The sequence below is a fragment of the Physella acuta genome, unplaced genomic scaffold (genome assembly GCF_028476545.2).
Source record: "Physella acuta isolate Inbredline_101_S28 unplaced genomic scaffold, ASM2847654v3 ptg000804l, whole genome shotgun sequence".
NCBI classification, from domain to species: Eukaryota; Metazoa; Mollusca; class Gastropoda; family Physidae; genus Physella; species Physella acuta.
Window position 1 is genome coordinate 607921 of NW_026732322.1, and position 27080 is coordinate 635000.

Here is a 27080-nt window from a genome sequence, read left to right on the forward strand (position 1 = left end):
ATATATATTTATATATATTTATATATTTATATATTTATATATATATATATATATATATATATATATATATATATATATATATATATATATATATATATATATATATATATATATAAACATATACACATATTAAAAGTATGTTGAGAACAGAAGACAATGATCCATCTTAATTAACCCCTGCATATTGTTAAAGGGGCATTTTATTTGAAGATAATATTTGCTATTATCTCTATTTGTTTTAATCTTCACAATAAATTAGATAACTGAATATTATCTTTAAAAATTAATTACCAAATGCTTTTACAATAGTGTTTAACTAATCTGATTTTAATAATAATTATAATATTAATAATATCAATAATTATTAAAATAATAATAATTTTACTATATATTTAAACCTTTGGTAAAATCAATCCCAATTTATGTGATAAGTTCCCTGTGAGTTGTCAATTATAGTAAATAATGTAATGATATTTAATTTTCTTTTCATACAAATTAATTTAAAAGGGAACCATCGAACTTTCAAGCTAAGGTGAATCTTAAACTTCGTAACCATATTGGTGTTCCATACAAAATTCAGCAAGCCATGCTTTTCTTTTAGTTATTTTTAAAATAATCAATACTTTTTATTCAATATATTTTAAGAAAATATTTTTTTATATACATTTTGCTGCAAAATGTTATAAAACTTGTTATTAAAACAACTGTTTTGATTTTATATACTAAAACATTTATTAGAACTGAATTGCATAGCAATAAAGAACTGCGTGCATAATGAAAGCAAATAATTGTCGTACAATCTATCTATCTATCTATATACTACTAAAACTCAAGTTTGTTTCGATGTTTGAATATTTTTTGTTGTTTGTATGTTTGGTTACAGGAGATAATCTGCACTATGTGTTGTGCTGAACAATACGTGATTGAGAACAATGTTTTTTTTACCTAACTGTTAATCACAAATTAATTTAAAACGTTAATTAACTTTTTGATATATTCATTGGTAGATTAACCAAACTAATTATGCAATTTCAGAACAATGACTTTACTTATAGTGACGTCACATGACCTATTTACTTTTCTAGAACTACGGAAAGACTAGAGGCCCATTACATATTATAAAAACATGCACGGTGTAAATAAATTACTATCGTTATAAAATCCAGACTGGTTTTTTTTTTTGGACTCTAAAAAAAGAGTGATGTATTTGACGTTTTAGTATTTTTGTTAATAAAAAACATTTTTTTTAAAAAGGCAAAAGCAATTTGGTTTTTACGTGTAATTGCGACTTAAACGATATTCGATAGGCCAGCATAAATTTTATAATACAAAATGTCAACAAAAACGTCAACAGAACTAGGTCATGTGGTTCAAAAAACATGGTATCTGCAAAGTTTTGTAAACAAGTAACTAACGATCACAGAGTTCCTTTACAGCCAATCAATGTTTGTCTTACGAAAGTGAAACATCCGGTTATAACTTAAGCTTGATAAAAATAAAAAGAAACGTAGGCTTAAATTAAAAAATATATATATTTCTGAATTATTTTTAGGCTAATGTTGTTTTTTTTAACGGCCGCTATGAAGTCAAAATATAAAAAAAAATAACTTTTTTTTATCCAGTTCAACAATATGATGGAAGTATTCTCGTCACCCCGATGGCCTCCATTACGTATCTAATTAACTCAAACGTGTGTCACATTGCATTGCCATCGGATATTTACCGAAGAGCGTAGTAGGAAGGAATTTGGCCCGGTAGTGGCTGAAATTCCGATCGCCAGCCTGGATCCATGAAAAAAGCAAGTACAAGGAACGAAGTTGAATAAAAGCTTGTAAAAAAAGTTTATAATAACTGGTGATCTATCATCATGTCTAGTTCAGGTGTTCAGAGATGCATTTAAAGCTATAATATTTATTCAATTGGTGCGCAATATCTGGTATGGTTTGGCTTGTTTATAGCAGAAGTGTTTTTAGCGCAATTTCCATTCTGGAGAATTGCGTTTATTAACTCGTCTTTTCTGGGAATGGATGGATGGATGAATGAATGGATGGATGTGTGTCCGCAGCTTTAAGTCGTATCTCCTCCTCAACGAAGCAATATCGAGGACTAGTTCCAAAAGCAAATATGTTAAGCAAGTCACGAGGATGAACATAGGCTATAAAAATTCCGGGTTTCTTTCATGGATTTCCCGGAAAAGCCAAAAAACCTTTTAAAAAATGCAGTTTTTGGCCCATATCTCGACAACCAGACCACTTAGCGACTTGAAACATGTACCAATCGACTCCTGCCATAATTTAGAACAATATTGCAGAAGAGAAGAATGTTTTCAAAAATATCCTTTCGTTCGGTCACAAAATTTTTTTTAATTCATTACAATTTGGACCGAATTAGTAGGCATGTTTATCCAACCACATCACACGCGTCATCACGTTCAATAGCTGCGCCATCACGTTCAATGGCTGCGCCATCACGTTCGGTAGCTAGGCGCGCAATGGTTTTTAGTCATGTAACTCTATTGTAAATAAAACATGTAAAATACTGCAATTTTTTTAATAAAAAACGTTTTAATAACTAACCAATGGTTTTACTAACCCTGCTCTTGATTTATGCTACGACAGAGCTATTTTTAGATAACATAAGGAAATTGCGCAAAAATTGTCACTAGACTTTTTAATTACGTTGTTTACTTATTTTCTCTTGATGAGCAGTATGCAGAGGCGTAGCGGGGTCGGGGGAAGGAGGGTTAAATAAAGTTTGTAAAAAATGCATAATTAACTTTTTAATAACAAGCTTTTATGTGATAATGCACTAAAAAGGAAAACAACTGTTTTCTTTAAGTATATAATAATACACTACCATTTAAATAGCTATAAAGTAAAGCGTGGATCACTATATTATATATTGGATACCTTCAATAATATTTAGGAAGAGACCCACGCTTTTCTTTGTAATAATGATTGATTTCCTGTTTAGCCCGAAAAGGGGAATGTTTTTTTCTTTGGGGTTAAATAAAAAAAATGATTTTGCATCCATATATTTTTAAAGCATTAGTCGGTTGAGTTGGGTTATTTTTATCGATTAGTTGATGAAGTTATGTAATGTTTTTGATAAGATTCTAATAGGTTTATAGCAATTTCCTATAATCGCAGCGATGGGCGACACACGTACGCTTTAAATAGAATACCATATAGATAAGGGCCCAAAATCAAATGCGGGCGAGGTGTGGAAAATATTTTATTATCAATTGGTTATTTTATGTAATTTACAGCAAGATGTGATTAACAGTAAAGAAAGAGAAGAGATCAATAATGCAAGTACATCGTATGATAAGATGGAAAAGATATTGGACATCATCAAGCACAAGAGTGGTAAAGAACCTTATAGGTAAAATAAACTTTAGAAAACGCATTAGAATAAGGTAGGCTCCAGAAAAAACCAACTTCTTAATTAAAATCTTTTATTGATTCTTTTGTGTATATTTAAGTTAGGTTACTTGAAAGAAAATATTTCCATGCATCAGGGACTCTTTTGAAAATATGGTTGCCATGGCAACGGCGGCCATCTTGAAAAAAACATCCTTGGCCTTTTGTCTATGTCGGCCTTTTGTCTATGTCGGCCTTTTGTCCGTGTCGGCCTTCTGTCCATGTCAGCCTTTTGTCCGGATCCCTCCATGACTTAACACAGGCCCAAGGGATACAACTAATAAAAATTAATGCTGTGAATAATTCCCACAGTGGGTAACAGGCATAAGTCTAAATATTACACAAACATAAGAATAAAAAATAGACAAGCATTATAAAACAAAAATAAAATGATCAACTAGCTTACCAGGCTTTGTGGAAATAATACGACAAGGTTAAACAAATAGATGGTGCAGTGCTGACTTCTTATGTTTTGGATCGTCCAGGCTCTGGACACACAAAAGTGACTCAAAACATTTGCCACACACCTTGCACACAAAACAAAATACGGACAACACAATAAACAATCAATACAAATTGCATTGATTTTGTTTTATGTAGTCCGTATTTGAAATTATACATGTTTTTATCTTGTATTGAATTTCTTGTGATGTTACTTTTTAGCGCAATTTCCATTCTGGAGAATTGCGTTTATTAACCCGTCATTTCTGGATGGATGGATGAATGAATGTGTGTCCGCAGCTTTAAGTTGTATCTCCTCCTCAACCAAGCAATATCGAGGACTAGTTCCAAAAGCAATTATGTTAAGCAAGTTACGAGGATGAACATAGGCCATAAAAATTCCGGGTTTCTTTCATGGATTTCCCGGAAAAGCCAAAAAACCTCGAAAAAAATGCAGTTTTTGGCCCACATCTCGGCAACCAGACCACTTAGCGACTTGAAACATGTACCAATCGATTCCTGCCATAATTTAGAACAATAATGCAGAAGAAAGTTTTCAAAAATATCCTTTCGTTCGGTCACAAATTTTTTTTTGAATTAATTAAAATTTGGACCGAATTAGTAGGCATTTTATCCAACCACACCACACGCGTCATCACGTTCAATAGCTGCGCCATCACGTTCAATGGCTGCGACACCACGTTCGGTAGCTAGGCGCGCAATGGTTTTTAGTCATGTTACTCTATTGTAAATAAAACATGTAAAATACTGAAAAAAAATTAATAAAAAACGTTTTAATAACTAACCAATGGTTTTACTAACCCTGCTCTTGATTTACGCTACGACAGAGCTATTTTTAGATAACATAAGGAAATTGCGCTAAAATTGTCACTAGACTTTTTTAATTACTTGTTTAAATGAATTTGTCTTCAATTACTTTTGTCTTGAAACTATATAATTATTTTTTGAATAAAATATTGTTTAATAACATATATACTATAAAGCAAACGAGTTCATAAAATAAAGACTAACCGTTAAAAATTTACCATACCGGACAAATATTTTAGATTGCAGCACATGTTTGATAACGAAATAGTATCTACTTGAAAGTAGCTCTCAGATATAAAAACAAAGCTATTATACAACATATACCTTTGTTTGAGCCTAGACATGATTAGCTTAACCTTTAAAAGGAAAAGATAATTATTTGTTAAAATATTTTAAAGTACAGCATACTTGTTTTAACTTTCAGTCACTTGGTCACAATATTAAGAGAACATAGTCCACATCTGGTAGAGAAAATTGAACCTACATCCTCCTCATCGCGACCAGATTTGAAGGCTCCAGGTATAAAACATTGATTTTAGTGAAGATAAAATGTGATTCCCCCCCCCCCTAAATTGCATCTTCTGTGTGTGTGTGTGTGTGTGTGTGTGTGTATTTGTAGCGGAGAGCTAACGTTTTTTTTTGTAGAGACGTTGATATTAACCATGGAAGTAAAAATTGGCAGTTACCTGTCATGTCGTCTGTTAAAGATCCTTAATGCATATAAAGCATACTATTGCAATTATAAATAAAAATTATTTTCAAATACCGATTCAGAGCTCGTCTGTGTTAAAACTAAAATCCCACAATGTTTAACGCAAAACATCAAGTCTATACCATTACGCGCCGGGTATCGTTAGTTTACTAAGAATAAATTTGTCGCAGGGTTACATCAAATAGATGGTAATCTTCGTGACTACGTGATCAAGTATAGTATTTTTAAATTTCTAAATATTAGGCCCCTATTTTATTTCTTAACATGGAACCTTTCTCGCATTGGCCGTTAAATTATAAAAAAAAAACAAATTTGTGTATAATTTTATTTAAATTTTCTAAAAAATGCAACAGTATAAAAAGTAAGCTGTAGTTGTTGATTGAGCATGTTTCAGGTGCGCATTTTTCTTTTGCGTTTTTATAATGCATTTCATATATATATATATATATATATAAGTAGAATCTAAATATTGTATTTGTCATTCCAGTGAGGTCAAAAATATTACGACGCTACAAATAATTTTTGAGACGGATGAGCATGTTGGAAACAGGTTTGAAAAAGGTAAAGATATTAAATAGAAGTGTATTACATTACTGTATTAAAATAAAATTACTGTGCATAGTTTTACTGATATTACAATATTGTAAAATGTAAAGGTATAACCCCGTAAAATGTGATAGTCTATTGTTTTTGTAGCTATTTTTTGTTCTCTTTAGATGAAGACACATCTAATTTATATGCAGCAGATGACAAAGAACCGGTACGCGAGTACCCGAGACGTTTTGACTCCGAAGTAGAGGTCACTCTTAAATATGTTAAAGGTCGATGCTTTGATGATGTTTCACATAACGTTAGAGGCAAGAAAACAACTCCTATAAAAAACTACCACATTGTTGATGATTTAACTGGAGTTACGACTATGCTGGAATTCATTGGTTCCAAACTAATTCCATTTGTCTCAGCATGCATGAATGATACGAAAAACGGTACGCTTTATTTTGGAGTCTGTCCAGAAAAAGACCCCAAGTATAGAACCGGTGAAGTTGTAGGTGTAGTGATTGATAAAGATATTGTTAGGAGAGAAATTGAAAATTTGCTCCAGACTTCATTTTTAGAGAGTCAAGTAAAATACACTAAGGCCGTCCGGCATCCAAAATTTGTTCCAGTAGTCTCTGAAAACAGCAGCATTGTTTCTTGGGTTATTGAAGTAGATATTGTGTCATCTAATGTCATTCTTAGCAATGAAGTTATCAAAACAAAACTACAATTATTAAAACTGTTTGGTAAATACAAAACCCAGTGTAAAGAATACGGCATTTTTCGACTATCAGAAAAAGGAACTCCATTTCTTTTAAGTGAATTACAAAGATTAGAATACGACCGTGAAATTTCTAAGATAATAAAAGAAAGAGAAGACGATGAAAAAAAGGCAGTTAATAGGACTCCAAAATTTTTGAATAAACTAAATCTTTTACTAACAGGAGGCACAGACCAAGGTATAATTCTGGATGATCTTTACATATTTTTAATGTTAAGTCCAGTTGATAGTTATATGGATCAAGATTTTCTAAATAAAAAAATGTCTTTTATTAAAGATCTCGAACCTGAAGTAGTGTTTGATTTTGATCCAAATGGTTTTAATCAAGGTATTTACCATACTTTAGACACAACACAAGAAGAAATATTTAACGTCTACACTTTAGATACATTTGATAACAGGAAAGAAGATTTTAATTCTTTGCTTGAAAGGTTGCAAAAGGATAATTATACTCAATGGGTGTTTTGTAATGGTCATGACAACATGGAGGAGATAGATAGAAGAATGTGGAACAAAAAAAGAAAGCTACCATTTCAAGAAGCCATCAGAGCCTTTGCTGATAACCACGGGAAAGAAAGAGTACTTTTAATAATGTGTCTATTCTCAAAAAACTATGAAATAATGATATCAGCCTGCGAAGAAGCAATAACTAGACTACCAAATCAATGGATTCTCTTAGCTGAAAATGATGTAGCAAATTTATGGCAAGACAAAATGTCAGAAGACAAGTTAGAAAAACAAGAACTGGAATACAACTGTGTTCTAGATATGACCTGGGACGAGATAAGCATGACCGTTTCTCAAATTAAGGAAAGAACTAAAAAAAGTGATGTTTTCCTTCCATGTTCTAATGGATCCATGACACCAGTACCATTAAAGAAATTAAAAGAGTGGCATGATATTGATATTTTGACAGCTGGGGACTTTCTTTTCGAAGAAAACACGATTAAAGAATTAGAACAAAAGGTTGAGCTTGAATTTTACCGAGGTGAACAGGTATGTTGGCTAAATTTTTGGTTTCCTAATCAAGTTCTTCAGAGGGATATACATATTAAATTAAAGGAACTAGTTGAAAATTTACTGGAAGGCAAAACTCAGGAAGATTACCGAGTTCAATACTTTACACTTTGGCATCAGCCTGGAGCTGGAGGAACTACGTCAGCCATGCATGTTCTTTGGGATCTTCGTGCAAAATACAGATGCTGTCGAGTTCTAAATATCACGGAAGAAACAAGTGAGCATTTAGAAGAAATTTGGCAATTTAAAGAAGATACCAAAGCTCGCTCCCCAAAACCTCTTTTAGTTCTGGTCGACTATGTTGATGATGATGAGTATATAAAGTTTAAGGGAAAACTGGAAGAATTGGGACGAAAAAACAGAAGACATTATGAAGAGTCTTTTGACGTTTTTTGCACTATTATCGAATGCAAAAGGAGTACAAGTCCCCCTAAAGAATCAAACAAAATAGGGTTATTACACAACTTGACACAAAGAGAGAGTATCTGGTTTGACAAAAAAAATGAACAATTGAAATCTAATTATAAAAATCAAATTAAGCTTCTTTTTGCTTTTAACATCATGCGAGAGAACTTTAACACCAATTACATTTCTGGCGTTGTGAAAAAATTCTGTACAGATGTACATGACAAAGTTGAAATTGAACTACTTCTTATAGTCTCCTTTTTAAATGTGTATGATTTAACTTTTAAACCAATCAAAGTTTCGTGGCTTGACTGTTTCTTTAAAAACAGAAATGCTCCAAACATCAAGGAAACGATTACTTTTCCAAGAGATGTTAAATGGGAAGCGAAGCTAAATCCCGGAATAAAATTGTTGATGAATATATCGAATTATTCAAAGCATAACAATAAACCAAGAAAATCTTTGAGGATTATAAACAAACTGGTGGCAAGAGAAATTCTAAATGACATGAGATTTCGTACTGGAAAGAAAAGTAGTGAAATCATGCTAGAATTGTGTGATCCTAAAATTTATAACCAAACTGGCCAAAATTCGAACAACTTCAGATACCTTATAAATTGCGTTGCTAAAAAAAGAGAAGTAGAAGAAAATTTAAAAAAGGGCAAATTTTCTCCGTTTGTAACTGAGCTGATTGACGAAGAAGGAGCTGATGTTGCGGTTGACGTGTTAATTCAGTTGTTTGAAGTAAGTCAAGACCCGTTCATAGCTCAATTAATATCAAGAGTATATATGGAAATGAAAAATTGGAACAAAGCTAAATTGTATGCACAGAAAGCAACATTTTTAAAACCTGAAAATTCGTATCTGTGGGATACTTATGGCAGAGTGTTTAGTTCTCAACTAGCTGAATATAACACTGAAAATAATGCTAAAATCAGCAAGGTAGAAGAAGACATTATAAAAACTATTAAAATAGCATCTGAAGGAGTAGAAATATTCCAGAAAGCACAAGAAGCTAGTGAAAATGAAATGACAACTCTGGAAGAAAATAATATTGCAGGCTACTTTGGCGAACTAAGAACAATACTACTAGTGCTCAATGCCTTGAAGTTACATTCTGCTTTTAGAGAGCATTCAAAGCTACACATGTATTTGGTTGAGCTAAATTACTGCCCAGCAGATTTAGCTTTTCTTCAAGACTACAGTTTTTTCTTAAAAGGCTTGGCATCAAGAGCTAGGCAGGGAATAAGACGACTGGATGAAGAATATCTACAAGTGAAAATTGGAAGCGGTAAGGAAGAAAGAATGACCGATGATTTTAGCAGAGACAATCTAACAAAATTAAAAGCTAATCTAGATTTTTTTTTTGAAGAATCTCAAATTATTTCCGAACATCCAATGCTAACTGAGCGTGACGCTTGCATGTATAGATTGAGCGTTTCGCAAACTAAAGGTGCTTCGTCGTTGAATCAAATTTTAGAACAGAGGAAAAAAGGAAAAATGCAAGATATAATCGAAAGTGCAAAGTTGTTGTTGAAAAATGTAAAATCACCGTTAGCAACATTTTACGATTTTAAAGCCTTTTTGAATGTTCTGACTGTATTGATTGTTAGTAATAATATACCGCCAGGTCTCACCTTTCAAAACATGTTAGATTGGAGTAAAAAGTTCTACTACCTTGAACAACCTAAAGAATCATCGCGCCACTTTTTGGAGCCAATGATGTTTTATGTTTTGTACAATTTTCCAACAGAAGAAAGGATGGCATTTAATCTTTGCACTATTGTTGATTTGAATAATGCCATGGACAAATGGAGGGATCATTTTAAAAATAATTATCCAAAACAAGATATATTTATTTTACGAAAAAGGGAAACTACTCTATTTTTTCTTGGCAACGGTCCCCCATTACAAGATATTGTACCTCAAGATCACCTAGAAATTATGAAAGAATATAATTATAAAGAAAAGTGGACCATTCCTGAATTAAGAGAACGACTCAGAATGATGACAGGTGTGCTTTCAGATGATGGAGAAAAAGTAAAAACCGTAATGACAACAAAAGATGGCAATAAATTTACTTTAGATATACTACCTGCGTATCCCATACACAAACGAATGATGTGGAATAAAAGAGTTTACTTTTATTTAGGGTTTAGCTTTTCAGGACCAAAAGCATTTGGTGTATCATTGGAAGAATTGGGGATCATTCGGAATGAAGCTGTGGGCGAAAGATAACTACATACTCTTATCCCAATTTAAATTTAGAGACAAAACATAATTTCAAACTTCATCAGTCAATATAAATAAGCACCCAAATACAATTAAATGGTTTATTTATTACACTAAGGTAGAATGTCATGGTGAAGAAATTAATTATACATCAAATAGCCAATATTAATTTCTTTGAAATGGCGCAATCGGTGCTAAAATATTCTGCCTTGCAATAACTATCTAAAACTATAACTATTTAAATAGTTTTGTGTTATGGTGATTATAGTTGCAACTTTTTAAATATAATATAGAAAACATCTTATGTTTCTGAAATTATAGCATATAAAAAATTGTAACAGTATTTTTTATAACAGAATTTTTCCTGCAGGGTGTAAAAAAATAATTAAAACAGCATTTTTTTTAACCGTTGCGGTAATTCAAAACTATACATCAAATAGCGTTGCTATATATATATTTTATATATATTTTATTTTAATTAGTTTTCCATTTAAATTTCTTATTTTTATAGGCCTTTATATTTCCATATATCGCAAATAATGCAAATATTCTAGAGTAAACAATACTATTCTTAATTATAAGCATTGAAATAGACAACAAGATTAGTAAATATATTTTCTGATAATTTTATGTATTCTAGTACCCAACATTAACGTCAATCATATATTTAATATATAATGTAATATTCTTGTTTATTTTAAGGCAAACAGCAGGATTAATGTAAAACAATTTATCATTATTTTAAAATTGGCTCTTTGAATTGTGTTAATGTCTTAATAAATCATCATAAACTTTATATTTTATTAACTGCTTACATGGTTATAAAGTTGTCAAATGGACTGACAAAAGAAGTGTAATTGTATTATTTTAATTTCTATTGCAGTTATTATGTCTCAACATTAATTTTCAATCTGAAAAGAGATTTTCATGTTTATATAATTATAATTTGTATTGAGTTAGTAAGTGATAAAATAATAATAATATATTGACTTTACCATTAAAATCCTTTACAGAAAATAATAAACTTTAATTTGTTTTTATGCAGATTAACAATTTGCAATTTTGTTTTATTGAAATGCCTATAAATGTGTTTTAATAAAAAAATTTAAAATTTTTTTCTAAAGAAATTTATACTATTGTGCGACACCTCTCTGATGAGTCGAATATTTGCATCTCTATATTTTTTGAAATAACTAATTTATTGTTAAACATTGTAATAAATAATTTAAAATTGTGTTTCTCATGTTCATTTTAGATTTAGCATTTATAAAAAAAAATGATAATAGTATGCCTACAATTCAAATTTACATTTATTCCAGATAACTTTTATTAACCTCCAGAATTAATTACAAATTTCACGGAGGATTTCCATATAATTTCTGAGTAAAATGAGAATCTTCAACAAAAGTGTTGAAGCAGTATTGTTTTATGGTTTCGAGACCTGGAGGGTTACCAAAACAAACAGACAGGTTGCAGGTCCGGACTCGTGACGTTCGTGAATCCAACATGCTCTCTCTATAGAGTCCTTGCAAACATGTGAGCTAAATCACGTGATACCTGCGTCCGCCGCCGCTGTGGTGTACACCGGACGTAAACACAATCAGCTGTTCATCAGCGCTGGACGCGTTCACTGAATGTAAAGAACCGCACCCGCGGAAAAGTAAAAATACGTTAAAAACTTGAACTCTTAGGAATTGAAGATCCTTATACTGTTATTGACAGTTTTGTGGATAATATAAATATGTGGCCGAAATTTCTAAATAAAAATACTGTTAGTAATACTGTTTGCGTTTAGAGTTTAAGTAGACGAATCTGATCAAATGCAGTAATATATTATAGGTTATCTAGATCTGGTTAATGTAGATTCTAGATTCTCTGTTAAGTACAAGATTTAGTAGCAATAGATCTAGTACAACCACACTACTGTAGCAAACGTTAGACCACTAAACTCCTACAAAACTACAATCTCAGCCAATCTAGGTGGCATGTTATACAATTTAAGACACTTATAATCCAGCAGGGAAGTGATCAGACACATATTAATACTGATGTTCAACCCTCATGATGGCCTGCCCCCACCTTTTTCTAACCAACAATAAAACCAAAGAGTAGCCAGTATCACTGCCCTTCCCTGAACATTTCTCACCTCTTTGATACCCAACCCCACAGAGATAGTATCTCTTATATAATTTTGACCCTCAGGGCCCAGCAGGGAGAACAAAGGGGAAGTCCCACTGCGCTCCCCTCAACATTTCTCACCTCATTCCTCACTAGTATACTAGCTACAGGTTCCTACTGTAAACTACTAGACTGTAGGCCCAATGTAGACATGCAATTGTATGAATTGTAGACTGGGTCCATTGTTATTACTCTAAACCATCTCACATATAATGTTTCTAGCTTGATTTGTTTTTTTTTTTTTATAAACAGTGGATTTTTAAAAAAAAATTAGCCTAATCATTTACCAAACAATAATAATGTGGTTATTTGTTGTTGGCTGGTATGATCTAGATTCTACTGCTAGGCTACATAAACTTAGTGGACCAATTACTAAATATGCATTTGAATTTAATTAAACTCAGTCCAGTATCAGATATTGCTGTAAAAAGACACAAAGTAGCTAGGCCTTAGTAATTTATTAAAGCCTTCTACTACAATAATATCAACTACATGCTTGTATAAACTTTTTACAATTTAATTTAAGTAGCAGATTCTAGATCTAAGTCTAGTCATACAATCTATTTTAATTTCAGAAACTTTCGTTTGCTAAAAAAAATGTTTAGATTATAGAGTGAGATTTTAGATCTTAGAGACAATTAAATGCTTTATTAGGCATATTAATATTATGACTACTTTTGATTTATTATGGGTGTATTTTGAATCGAATGTAGATCTAAATTTTGTAATTAAATTTAAGTAAATAAGTAGATTCTAGATTCCATGTCTACCCAGCGGAGCCAGTCACCCTAAATCCAGAATCTAGATCTGTGGTTCTAATTTTGTTTACGCCATGTTTAGAGCTAGATTCTAGATCTAGATATTAAAACACTATTATTAGGCCTACTATTAAATCTTATTATTCTTATTATTATTTTGACTTGTCTTTTACTATTAGTATTTGTGAAGGTCGAGCATATTTGTTTTATTAATAGTTAACGTTTATAGGTAATTAAAATGAAGTTTATTATTTTACTGTCCTTACCTGAAACAAAGTGTCGAGAACAGATTCGCATCTTTTTTGCCCGCTGCTTCACTCACACCGCTGCGATAAATATTGGCTAAAAATTGACGGCGTCTACGTTCTGTTTGCACTATTATCGAAAGCAAAAGGAGTATAAGTCCCCCTAAAGAATCAAACAAAATAGGGTTATTACACAACTTGACACAAAGAGAGAGTATCTTGGTTTGATATAACTCTTGGCAGTCGAAATAAAGGAATCCCTTTAGATCTGCCACTTCGAGTATCACAACCTTTCACCGCACAGATCACCATTTTGAATGTAGATCTTTACACCGAGATGGCGGATGTTTACATTCACGAACGGACGTGATGTCACATGAAAGGACTCTATTGGCGGCTGTGCATAGTTCTGACCACACTGTTATACCAAATGTTACGAAACGAGTCATTTGTATAGTTGGTGATGACTGCAGTGAGAGGTGCAAGCAAAACGCAAACACAATTTCTTCTAGGCAACTTTAATGGTTACTATTTTAGGAAATAATTTTGAACATTAATAGTGGCCAGCCCTAGGGGCCAGCCCTACCACACTTTACAAAACACAACACGACTACCTCCTAGCAAAGCTAAAGTTCAACTGTACTAATTTATTATCAGGGCCCAAGCTTCACCCTCGGGTTCCTTAACCCTTGCCTGACCCCGCCATTCCAGCGAGGGGGAGGGACGGGTGGCCTAGCCTGTAAATTGCTAGTTGGGACGGGGATGCATTGTGTCCCAGTTCAGGTGTGAGACGGGAGGGGGTAGATAACCAAATAGCATCAATACTGGACTGAGTTAATAACTGAGTTATAACATACACCATCCTTCATATGCCGAGGTCAAGAAACATATATACTCTAACGTGTCTGCCCTATGGATCATTAGGTCTGAAATATGAAGTTTACTTACTTTCATTGCCTTTAGTGTACTTAGTTTTTGTATTTATAGTGCACTGTACCTTTTTCGAAAAATGGTTATTGTGACTATAGTAATCTTGACCGTTGATTATTTAGAATTTTAGAAACCAAAAAATATTTAACATTAATGTATTCTATAGGTATTGAAACGATTCGTTTTTATTGCGAGTTCCTTCTTTCAAGGTCAGACGATTGACTGCTGTTCATATTATAATTTTATTTACAACAGCAAAGAATACACTTCGTACAGTAATTTAAAAATTTCAACTCCTAACCGTCAACATAAATAGCTTCCCCTTGCATTCATCTAGGTGGTCCCCCGAACACCGCATTTACCCCGATTATATAGCCCTACATTCACTCCCTTCAGTAAGTGAACGATCACCAAAAAGCTTACAAAATACAGCGATTGATCACTCACGCTTTAACTTCCGATGGCCAGGTATTCAACTCTCACACACGTTTCACTCCAAATACAATTCACCATAATACAGTATATTACAGGTATGACAACCTTTATGTGTCTGTTGTACATTTAGAGGGTGTGACGGTGGTCCCAGTGTTATGTTATATGGTTAGGTGTGTCGAGGTGTGCTGTCAGGGTTAAGGTATAACGGCGTGGTGTTAACTATGGGTGGTGTAGAGATCGGTGTGTTGATATGTGTAAGGGTATGACGGTGTGATATCAGCTATAGGGTGTGTTCAGATCTGTGTGTTGATATGTGGTGAGGTGTTAGATTGTCGATTCGTGTGTAGCGTGTATGTCAAGAGGGTTTTATGCGGAGAGGTGTAAATACGTTCGAAAGGATAATATTTTTTCCACTTGTATCCCTTTTATACCTGTAATTACAAGTAGAAGCGTATTTTGTATTTGATTATTTAGAACTGGTGTCAGTTGACTAATAGGTGGGTAAAAATAGAGATAATGGCATTACAAGTAGAGGGAAATAACCACGTTTTTAAATTTAGCTACATATTTATTCCAGCATTACCTCTCTTACAACATGATATGTATTTTTTAAACTTGCGCAGCTCGAATAACTAGAACAAACATGTGTTGCTGTTATCTCTTATCTCAGTAATGCATAGCTTATATTTTAAAACTGTCTAAACAATTAAGTCAGGAAAACAAAGAAGTTGGACATAAAGTAAAATATAAAAGTAAAATAAAATCTATATGCTTTCAATATGTGACTATAAATAAAACCCATTGCAGAATAATGCATTTATTCAGAATTTCTACATTACTTTCAATCAATTTAGAAAATCTGGTTGTTTATAAAAACAAAAGAACTATTAGCCCATGTTTTTTGTTCAAAGCTTGAAGAGAAGACCACAATCTGTTCCGAATAATTTAATAATTAAAATGTCATCTTTTAATTCAAGGTTTTATTTCAAATTAAACTACACATACATTTCTCAAGCGTGAATAACATCCCCTTTAACGAAATCTAAAGTAGTTTATTCAGTTCACCTTTATGTACAAATCAACGTAACCTCCCTTATCCTAATCGCCAACCAAAAAGTCCCCTAACTATCGTTCACTTCCGCTCTTATAGTCAGACTTATACCCACACTCTACCTTGGGGTAACAATACATGAACACCATGGCATTAACTCAACTGATACACACTAAGCAACATGCGGTTAACTTAACTCACCCACGCCTCTCCCCTAAGTTTGAGACTATTCTAATTTATTCTAATCTAACCTACATAATGACCTGTAACAACGATCAGAAGTCAATGAACACTTTATATTCTAATACAGGCAAGTTTTAGGCAAAACAGCGGGTATGAAGTTTGAGCAAGCTTCACAACTTTCCCAGTAAATTATTGAGCTAAAATTATCCTCCAATGAATACACTGCTTCATCTTCCTTTTCATTCTTCGAGCTTTGACTAAATATAATCAAATGTTTGCCATACACAACAGCTCCATAAAGAACCATTTGAAAATTCCACAGATTGGCAACGTAATTAAACGCGATCTGTCCTTGTAGTGTCTCATGTAAAGTCCACAAGTTGCCGTTTGTTTGTAGCACAAAGTGGTTGTCGTCGTTACGAAAACTGATGATGTTTTTAGCTGGTCCATTGAGGTTGTCCAGTCTTGTCCAGCTCTTGGCATGAAGGTCTAACATATGGACAGCCGTTTCCTCGACTCCATTAACTGTTTCAGTACAGAAGAATAGAAGATAAATTTGATAGCTCATAACATGAGTTACAAATAGTTCGCCTGGAATTTGAGAATAGCGAACTACAACCGGCATTCTGCTTCTTGGGTTCATTCTATAGATAACGCTCTGGTCGATGTTTGTTACATAGATGTAGCTGTCGTTGCTAACTAAAATTAATTCATTCCCCGGCATTTCCACTATCTCTTTCCACAAGCCTCCACAGTAAACAAACATTTTACAATTTAACTGATCTACTTTCCTCACACCTGTGCTGTGTAGTTCATTATCGAAAACAACAAGTTGAATTTTTCGCTTGATGTGTGAACAACTTTTAATAGTATACCACTGATCGTCAAGTAAGTCGATAACTCTATATTTCCCCTCCCCATAGGCATATACCCCATAGTTACCAGATTTATCATACCGTCTGTGTATACCTGAAGATGACCATTGGCCATGCCGGGAAATTGCCGTCTGGTTTAAAATAGCTTCTTGAATGATCTTTCTAGCCTCGTCATTGTTTACTACAAGGTGATGGTTCAAGATGTAAGCGAGAAGCGAGGGGCTCATGAGACTCAATCTAACACATTTTAGGAGATCAGCTAACTTTTGAGATCTTTCATTAGAGCTTGTAGAAAATGGCTTACGTTTTGATTTTACTGAGTTTGAAATACAAGAAAAGTTATTGGCTGGTCCAACGCCCTGATTAAATAATTCAGGGGTCGATTCTTGTGCGACTAGAGAATTCTGTAATCTTTTCTCTCTCCACTTTTGACTTTTGAGTCCAATATTCTTCTGAAATATTATATTTGAATATTCTGATTCTTTAACTGAACAGTTTTTAACAATAGGGTTGACTGTATCATTACAGGATTCTGATTTATATTCAACCCATTTTAAAACACTTTTAGCCACCTCATATTCATTAGTAACTTTAAGACTATTGCTTTTAATTATTTTTAAAAGTACATTATAAGATAATTCTAAATATGTTCTTGTTTTTATAACTTCCTCAAAATTATATAAAATGAATTTTTTTATTCTTTTAAGCACAGCTTTAGAATTCAAAAACATTGCACTCGGGTAAATATCTTCAAACGTTTCCATTCTAAGATTGTCCAAAGCAAACTTTTCACAAAGTTTTACCATAAAGTCAATCTGCAGCATATCTACAGCGTGCCAGATTTCTATGAAGTTGTCAAGACTCAACACGTCTTCACCGGTGTACAAAGTTTTCAGGATTAACTGAAAGGTGGAGACTGATATATCTTGTAGAACTACACGTCCGTCGTTGGCTTCTTTCATTCCAGATCTCAGCAGTCCAAGAAAAAATGGCGAACATGCTCCAAGAATGACGCGATGACATTTTATTGAAACATCGTCAATTTGAACTGTAAAGTCACAAAGATCTTCATTGATCCATAATTTGTTAAGACATTTAAAATATCCATTACACACTTTATCAGATAACATTTCATTTGTTGTATTTATCAGATACAATCATAGGATCAGTTGCTGTCATTACCTAACTTACACAACACTGTAAACAGTGTAATGTGTTTATCTGTGTCGTATCATGTCAAATCCCTTCATCCTGTGTCAGTGTGTGTTAACTGTTCTGAAAGTAAAAACAGCCCAATTATCTAAAGCAATAACTATAGTTTAAATAGTCAAACACGAACCGCGGGTGACACAAAAAATTTTCCGTGAAATTAAAACATCGTCCTGTTTTTATATCTTACTGTGACTAAATGATTTTACTTACACTCCATCTAAAAATATCGCTCATATTTTACTTAAGAAGGATTGTTTAATAAACATGTAAAAATGATTAAACAAAGAATGTTTAAATCCTGTAAAAATAATTAATATAAAAATGTTTAATAACCCTGTGAAAATAATTAAACAAAGAATGTTTAATAACCCTGTACAAATATTTAAACTAATCATGTTTAATACACCAGTACAATAATTAAACAAATAATGTTTAATAACCCTGTACAATAATTAAACAAATAATGTTTAATAACCATGTATAATATTTAAACTATGAATGTTAAATAACCCATTACAAATAACTAAACTAAACTAGTATAACGGAGACTATCTATCCACTCACCCAGGGTAAAGAAACCAAACTATGACGACTATTGAAAACATTCTTCTGACAATCTACCATTGTTGATATCCCTGATAACAGAATGTACCAGTTTATACTTCAACCATTGTTGATATTCGGGATAACACTAGTTAATGTAGGTTAAAGTACGGTTGATTAAAGCGTTATCATACCCTGGATTTGTCTCAAATAGAAAGTGAAACTAAACTTTTAAATTTTAATTTGATTTCATTAAAGCATTATTAGGTCTTGTAAACATAATGTATTATAAATAAATGACTTTCAGAGGCTGGGAATTCGAAGGTATTATCAACTATTATACTGCATATCTCATTTTTAATATTTCGTAACTTTATTAAGCATCCGTGCATCTCTTTCTTATTTTACATAACATATCTATCTCTATAATTACTGTAACCGACATTGTCAATATATGTAAGTGTTACATGCATGGCACACGTTAACGAACAACATAACGCTGACACATGCATGTATTTGAACTGTTTTGACAAGGCTACTACTACCCCCCCTCCCACACACACACACACATACTAATTACAGCTTTGTGTTCCAGCATCTTATACACCATAATACGATATCTATTGAAAACTACCTTTATCATGGAAATTAGAAGCAATTGCAAAACCTCGTATTAAATTGTGACAACATAATCAAGACACACATTTATTTTCTAAAATAAAAACAGACATAATTAAAGGCAGTACTAGAGAACGTGCATCTTTATGACTGATTACCCCAAACTATAAAAAGACACGGATATACCGGCTCAAGAGACCCTAACCTATAAGACACATGTTTAACCCCAGGCCAATTGCAGCTGTACCCTTAAGTATTGCCTCCTTATACTTCACTGCAGGTCAGAGGCGTAGTGACCCTTCCCGGCGCCCGGAGACAAAATTTTCGATTTTTGCACACCCCCCCTCAAGATTTCGATTAGCACCCCCCCCCCCCCCCCTCGAGATTTTAATTTGCACCCCCCTCAAACTTTCGATTTGCACCCCCCCCCTTTCGAGATTTCGATTTGCACCCCCTAGTCAAACTTTCGATTTATTTTTCCAACCCATTTTGGCGCCCCCTATAGTCGGCGCCCGGGGACATATGTTCCACCCCCCCCCCCCCCCCCCGCTACGCTACTGCTGCAGCTTCACGGGATGTTTGACACGCTTTAAAGTTAAATAAAACGAAGGTTAAGCATAAGGCATGATAAATGCATGACAACATGCTTCATGGATATACAACATGAATCATGGTTGACTCTCATTTTTTGTTGGACACACGTTAGACGGGGCGTGGTCAAATGGTAGAGCATTTGACTACTAACCTGGAAGTCCCGAATACAAATTGGAAATACAAAGTAGAACTTCCCTGAGTCAACCCAGGACTGATGGGTACCTAATACACGTTATTGAAAGTAAAGGCGGCTGACCACACTATCACTTCAAATGCTGAGGTAACAGAAACAGGTGAACTCTACTTCACTCGAGGTTGAAATGTTTGACACCTATTTAATTTAATTGAATCTCAAGATTCGTGGGATGCTATAGCTCATCTCCCGTCTAATTTACCCTCAAAGAATAGATTGTTATAAGTTGTAATTTAAGTTATTTTAGTTGTTAGGTTTAAATAAATATACAACACATTATAATTAACATCTATGTTTATTAAAAGAATATTGTAGTAAAAATAGAAGATGTACAGGATAATACACATGTTTTGTCATAAATGTGGGTTTACCTAAAGTCGTTGTGATCAGTATCCGATTTTGTTTAATAAAAGTTGACTTAAGTAAAGCATATCATTATGTGTCAATTACTTAATGCATCCAATTTTTGAACCGTAAAATATAAAATTTAAATTGATTGCAAACAGTTTTAAGTTTTAATACACTAAATTTCTATATCTAATAGCTTTTAATTTTAATTAATCACTCATTGCCAGCTGTGCTCTGTAGAGAACATTTTGGTAAAATTAGAGGTAAAAAGTTCGAATTGTAATGCTCCCTACCCCAATGCGATATTTTATCAAAATATCCTTCTAGACTCTTTTTGGTAATGCTGCCTTCTGGGTCATTTTTTGGGTAATTCCCGAATATTATTAGAGTTCCGTTATACGTTATCGCACCGTGCAACACCTTCGGGAAATCCCACAAGTTGCTGACATATGTCAACACGACACAAACATGAGAGGATCCAGACATTGTCCACAGACTTCCGTTAGACTGTAACACGTAACAGCGGCTGTCGTCTTGGAATGTGATCAGACTTTTGGCAGGACCTTCAAGGTTGTCTACTCGTGTCCATGTTTTGGACTGGATGTCCAGAACGTAGACAGCTGTCTCGTCTACACCATGCTGAGATTCGTGGCAGAAGACCACAAGATGTCTCTTAAAAGAAGACGCTTGCTCTATTTTAGCACCGACAGGAAGAAGTGTTAAAAGTTCTAGTTTATAATTTGAAGGACTTAACAAAAATAAACTCTGGTTATTATTGTATATAATGCAGATATTTGTTTCTATGGCAACTAAAAATACAGGCACCTCGTCTAGTTCCATTAACAGCATCCACCTATTCCCTCTAAAAACAAACATCCTGCTGTTTACATCAGTACTCATACGTCTACCCGTAGCGTAGAGCTCCTTGTCAAACTCCACTAGAACAATGTCAACCTTCAAATGCGCACACGGCTGAAGCTCATGCCACATCTCATCCTGGGCAGATAATGCCTTGAAGATTCCATGCCCGTGGCAGATAACTCCGTAGTTGTTATAATCACTGCGTGTTCTGTGAACGGCTGCAGCCGGCCACTGTCCGTGCCGGTAGCCGTGCAGCTGGTATAAGATAGCGTTGAGGATGATTTCTTGAGCTTCAGAATTACCAGCTAATATCTCATGTTTGTATAGCTTGTGTAGAAGTGCTGGGCAAACCAAACACGTTCTGATCGACTTTAAAACAGTTGTCAGATCGCTTCTTCGGGGATTCTGTGCAGATGTTGAAGCATTACAAGTGTTGGTATCATTAATGGCTGTACTCTCTATAATATTTAACAGCTGTTTCTGTTTGCTGTCTGGAGTATTTTGATCTACACAGCTTTCATTTAATACTGAATATTCCTGCGGTGAAGTAAAACATACACCTTTGTGTGAAACAACAGAAGTATTTAGCTCATGAACATCAAGACTGGATTCTGCTTTAACAGGTACACATTCAGCCCAATTTAATACTGACTCTAGAACTGAATCTTCATTACCGACATCAAGCTCCTGACTACTTAACACACTGGTCAATTCCTCACAAGTTAGCTCTAGGAACAACGGCATTTCCCGAACAGCGTTAAAGTTTTTAATTATAAATTCAGTCACAGCGCTAACCACCTGAGTAGAGTTTAAAAGTTTGGCAGCTCTAAATATATCGTCAACGTTTTCTATAGACAAGATCTTTATGGCGAAGTTCTCGCAGAATGAGACGAGAAAATCAATCTGGAGCTGATTAGCAGCGTTCCAGACTTCTAGGACGTTCTCGGGATTCAGGACGTCTTCGCCAGTGTATAAGACGTGAAGCACCAGCTGGAAGGTGGCGACGGATATCCCTTGCAGGTCCACTCTACTGCTCCTGGCTTCTTGCATCCCGGATCTCAGCATCCCGCGGAAAAAATGACTGCAGGCACCGAGGATGACGCGATGGCATTTAATGAGGACTTGGTCGATGATGACTGTGAAGTCATGTAGTTCGCCCTCCTCCCATAAAGATGTCAGACTTTTGACAATGTCAGCTGTGAGGACCTTCGATACCTTCATCTCCTGATCCAACTCCAGATCTTGTGAATTCTTTCTTTATGCTGCTGTTTTCTGCACAGGTAAACACGTCAATTTGAAGGTCCCTTCGTTTACAAATCTGAGGAATAATTACAATATTCAGTAATGTTCAGTACATTATAATCTCTATATATATAATTCTCTACCTGGGACCATGCGGGACACCACCCGCTCCACGTAAGCACTCACGTGAATTTAGTCCACGACATGTGTGGCTTGTATTATTCCTTCCAGTAGGCAAGATGATAAGTTAGGAAGAGGGAAAACGATCAACACTTTTCATCGTCTGGAGTTCAACAGGGGTATTTTGGGTTTACTTTAGAAAACAATTCTCGCTTATGGTAAATAGTCAACCATCGCCCACAGAGGCGTAGCGAACCTTCCAGGCGCCCGGGGACAAACTTTCAATTTGGCGCCCCCCTCAAACTTTGGATTTGCACTCCCCCCCCCCCCCCCCCCTCAAACTGCTAAAATGCAGCTAAAATGACATTTTAATTTGTTTTTACAACCCATTTTGGCGCCCCATAAGGTCAGCGCCCGGGTGTATATGTACCCCCCCCCCCCTGCCCCCCCCCCCATCGCTACGCCTCTGATCACCCATCATTCTCTAAATAAAATAACAATAACAACGATGGCCAAGTACCAACAAAAATGTAACTGAGTTCTAACAAAACAAGCACAGCTATTTAACCGAAAACAATTAAAATATTTTCCTTGATTGAATAAAAGGTGTAATAGATTTAATCTGTATACACAGAATACAACAAATCCATAAAATATGGTTTGGATAGTATGAACACATTATAATTACAATTAGGGTAGTTGTAGTTCAGGCTTTTTAATGAACACAATATCGAAAATTACACTCTAAATTTACTTAATAACTACAGCAATTTAATATTATTGCTTTGTGACTACCTTTTCTTTCAGATTAAATTAAAGTATTTGGATTCAACACTGTGGTCACACATTACTAACAAATAGAATTCACCCAAGGGAAACGATCCAACACACTAGAATAATTGCCAGAGCTGATATATGTGTGTGTGAATAAAATTAGGCGTGTGTAGGTCAGAGGCGTAGCGACCCTTCCCGGCGCCCGGGTACAAACTTTCAATTTGGCGCCCCCCTCGGAAACAACCTATCAATTTTTCAATTTTTCAATTGCACCCCCCCCCCCTCATACATTCCATTTGCACCCCCCCCCCTCAAACTTTCAATTTGCATCCCCCCATATACTTTTTATATTTTTTTCATGCAGAACTGCAGCTAAAATAAGATTTTTATTTGTTTTTACAACCCATTTTGGCGCCCGGGGACATATGTACCCCCCTGCCCCCCCCCCCCCATCGCTACGCCTCTGGTGTAGGCCTGTTGTTCTGAGCTATGTGTTATACGCGTGGAGAATGTCACTATCATGGAGTTTTTTCTTTATAATGGTGTTAGATTACTGATAACAGATACAAATAGGGCTTGACAGAGGCGCAGCGAGGGGGGGGGGGGGGCGGGGGTGCGGACCGCACCGGGTGACACCATTTAGGGGGGTGACACCAAGGCAAAAAAGAGCAAAATATATAAAGAAAAACTTGAGGGGGGGTGCAAATTGAAAGTTTGAGGGGGGGGGGGGGGTGCAAATTGAAAGTTTGAGGGGGGGGGGGTGCAAATTGAAAATTTGAAAGTTTGTCCCCGGGAAGGGTCGCTACGCCTCTGGGGGGTGACACCATTAAGTGCCGCACCGGGTGACACCCGACCTCGCTACGCCAGTGGGGCTTGATAATGTCAACGTAAACCCTAACCTAAGTAACGTCATGACGCTTACGCTAATTTCTGCCCCTAATACATTACGCTAATTTCTGCCCTTAACACTGAATCAGAGATTACACAACTGCTAACAATCTAAAACACTAATTTCTGGTAAAGTCGATTTTATGACATCCAATACCTCATTCAAGCCAGTCCCTAAATCTAACCTGACTTAAAATGAATCCCTAATCTTAAGTGATCTAACACTAAGCCAATTATTGCATTTTCTTTGACACAAATCACACACATTTTAAAAGAAGACTACGATATCAGCACGAATAAGTTCAATTTAAGTTGTATAGGCTTACCTATAAACAACTCTAACACACATATTTTAAGATTACAATGTCAGCACGGCCAATATGTTTAGGCTTACCATACATAACTCCGACCAAATGTTGATTTTTATAATCAAAACATCTGACACCAGACATATAAATAAAAACTGTATACAATCTCACCATACAACAATTCAAAAAGAATAAGGTAAACAAACAATTAACACACCGGGTACTTAAGTATAGTTTGAATTTTTATGATTCGGTATTCGAAGAAATATGTTTATCAAATCAAATCTCAAATGTGTGTTTACAATAAATATTATACTTACACACAGGAGACGCAGCGCTGTTTCACTAGCGTCGTAGCTGTACACATAGAGTTGAACTCAGATCAATAACACGCCTGTGACCTGTAACACACTCGGCGTGCTGCTTACGTCACGGGGAAAAATTCAAAGGAAGACAAACCGAAACTGGAAGAGTTGTCGTTACTGAGGCTTAACCCACTGTTACACGGAGTTAGTTTTTTTTTCTAGGGGGTCGTCCATAAATGACGTCACACTCGTAGGGGGGGGGGGAGAGGGGTCCGTAATTTTGTGACGGTGTGTGGTGAGGGGGAGGTAGGGGGGGGGGGGGTTTCAGATGGTGTAACGTCACATCTTTGCATTATAAAAAAGCAATGTTAGAAAATGAGTTTTAGCCGTTATTTTGCGTTTTAGAAAACGGTTTTAATAAATTGTAATATGACTTGATCAAAATACTATATTGACAGAGTTCTGACAAGGTTTTGGAAAAAATATCGATATTTTAAGAAAAATTCAACAGCAATTTTGAGGGGGGGGGGGGTTGTAGGCTGAAGTGTGACGTCATTTTAGGGGGAGGGGGTCTAGCTTTTTGTGACGATTTGTGACGGAGGGGATGGGGGAGGTAAAAATCGTCCAAAAAAGCGTGACGTCATTTAAAGGTGACCCCTAGAGTGTTTTCTGTTACAAAAGCTAGCCAGCTGATTCTAATAGAGTTAGATATAGTATTTACTCAAAAACGAGCAGTTTTTTTTCAGGAACTTAACAAAACATTTTACAACCCAATTCCACTGGAAATGTCGTTCCAAATTTTTACTGTAATATACCAATAGAATAGAATATCGAACGGAGGTCAAGCCCGCTGTATAAATGGTTACATAGCCAATTAGATAAATAGAATCGACCTATTTGTTTTCAATCAATACGATCACCTCCCGTATTTCAACAGGCCTAGAATTCAATTCACATTTGACCATTCAGCTTTAAAGATCCCGGTCGAAACCCCCCGGACATAAACCCCCTGGACATACCCCCCCCCCCATCCCGACATAAACCCCTGGACTAAATCCCCCGTGACATAATACAGCTCCTGTATTGTTTCACAGCCGTACACAGTCCATGAATTGGTCGATGGACGGACTGTTCCATGCAGGGGCGTAGCGAGAGGGGAGGGGGGGGGGGCGGGGGTGCGGACCGCACCGGTTGACACCATTTAGGGGGGTGACACCAAGGCAAAAAAAAGCAAAATATATATAGAAAAACTTGAGGGGGGTTGCGAATCGAAAGTTTGAGTGGGAGGGGGGGGGGGGAGTGCAAATCGAAAACTTGAAGCGGAGGGGGGGGGTGCAAATAGAAAGTTTGAGGGGAGGTGCAAATCGAAAACTTGAAAGTTTGTCCCCGGGAAGGGTCGTTATGCCTCTGGGGGGTGACACCATTAAGTGCCGCACCGGGTGACACCCGACCTCGCTACGCCACTGGTTCCATGTGTTTATGCTTTACTTCAAAACAAATGGACTGCGTGGTCGAATAGTAGCCCCTTTGACTCTAACCCTAAAAAGTATCGAGTTCGGATCCAGGGAACGATTCTGTAAGACAACCAACACAGCTCTGATGGGTACCTGACTCAAGTTGGTGAAAGTGAAAATAGTTGGGCATGGTACTGACCACACCATCCCTCCCAAATGTCGAGGTCACAGAAACGGATGGGCACTACTATATCTGTATTAGGGACTGCAATGTACGAAATTGGCGCTTTACCTTTTTACTTTCTCGAGTCTTGTAATCGTGCAAAAAAAAAAAAAACACGAGATTTTTACAAATCTCGACGTTTTACACCTCACTGATACGGAAAAACATAATTTTGCAATCTTGTCCGTATGTCTGTGTGTGTGTGTCTGTCTGTCTGTGTGTAAACACGATAACTTGAGTACCTTTACAGCTAGATTGATGAAATTTCATTTATAAGTATTTTATCAAAATCGTATATCCGTATCAACTTTTGAGCGATTTCCGATAACCGGAAGTGGTACTTTTTCTACTTTGAATTTTGCAAAAG

At 35.3% G+C, this 27080-nt stretch overlaps 2 protein-coding genes across 2 annotated transcripts; one reads left to right on the forward strand and one right to left on the reverse strand.

The window, feature by feature from the left end:
* The first annotated feature begins 1379 nt into the window (after positions 1-1379).
* On the forward strand, positions 1380-10381 carry LOC131951206 (sterile alpha motif domain-containing protein 9-like). The gene is made up of 7 exons (XM_059313542.1): positions 1380-1445; positions 3269-3384; positions 5116-5210; positions 6120-8219; positions 8358-9434; positions 9774-9879; positions 10015-10381. The coding sequence occupies exons 1-7, from the start codon at positions 1380-1382 to the stop codon at positions 10379-10381; spliced, it is 3927 nt and encodes a 1308-aa protein (XP_059169525.1).
* Positions 10382-16273: 5892 nt separating this feature from the next.
* Positions 16274-25160, reverse strand: LOC131951207 (uncharacterized). The gene is made up of 4 exons (XM_059313544.1): positions 25052-25160; positions 20756-22717; positions 18864-18877; positions 16274-18144 (listed from the first exon to the last, which is right to left on the reverse strand). Exons 2-4 carry the CDS (start codon positions 22618-22620, stop codon positions 16274-16276), a joined length of 3750 nt encoding a protein of 1249 aa, XP_059169527.1. The 5' UTR covers positions 22621-22717; positions 25052-25160.
* Positions 25161-27080: the final 1920 nt, after the last annotated feature.

Bases quoted from the DNA above. Each gene is read 5' to 3' on its own strand.
- LOC131951207 (XM_059313544.1), bottom strand. From the start codon at position 22,620: ATGAAGGTATCGAAGGTCCTCACAGCTGACATTGTCAAAAGTCTGACA.
- LOC131951206 (XM_059313542.1), top strand. From the start codon at position 1,380: ATGGTATCTGCAAAGTTTTGTAAACAAGTAACTAACGATCACAGAGTT. The intron at 5,211-6,119 runs GTATAAAACATT...TGTTCTCTTTAG, and splicing joins ACCAGATTTGAAGGCTCCAG to ATGAAGACACATCTAATTTA. The intron at 8,220-8,357 runs GTATCTGGTTTG...AATTCTGTACAG, and splicing joins CAACTTGACACAAAGAGAGA to ATGTACATGACAAAGTTGAA.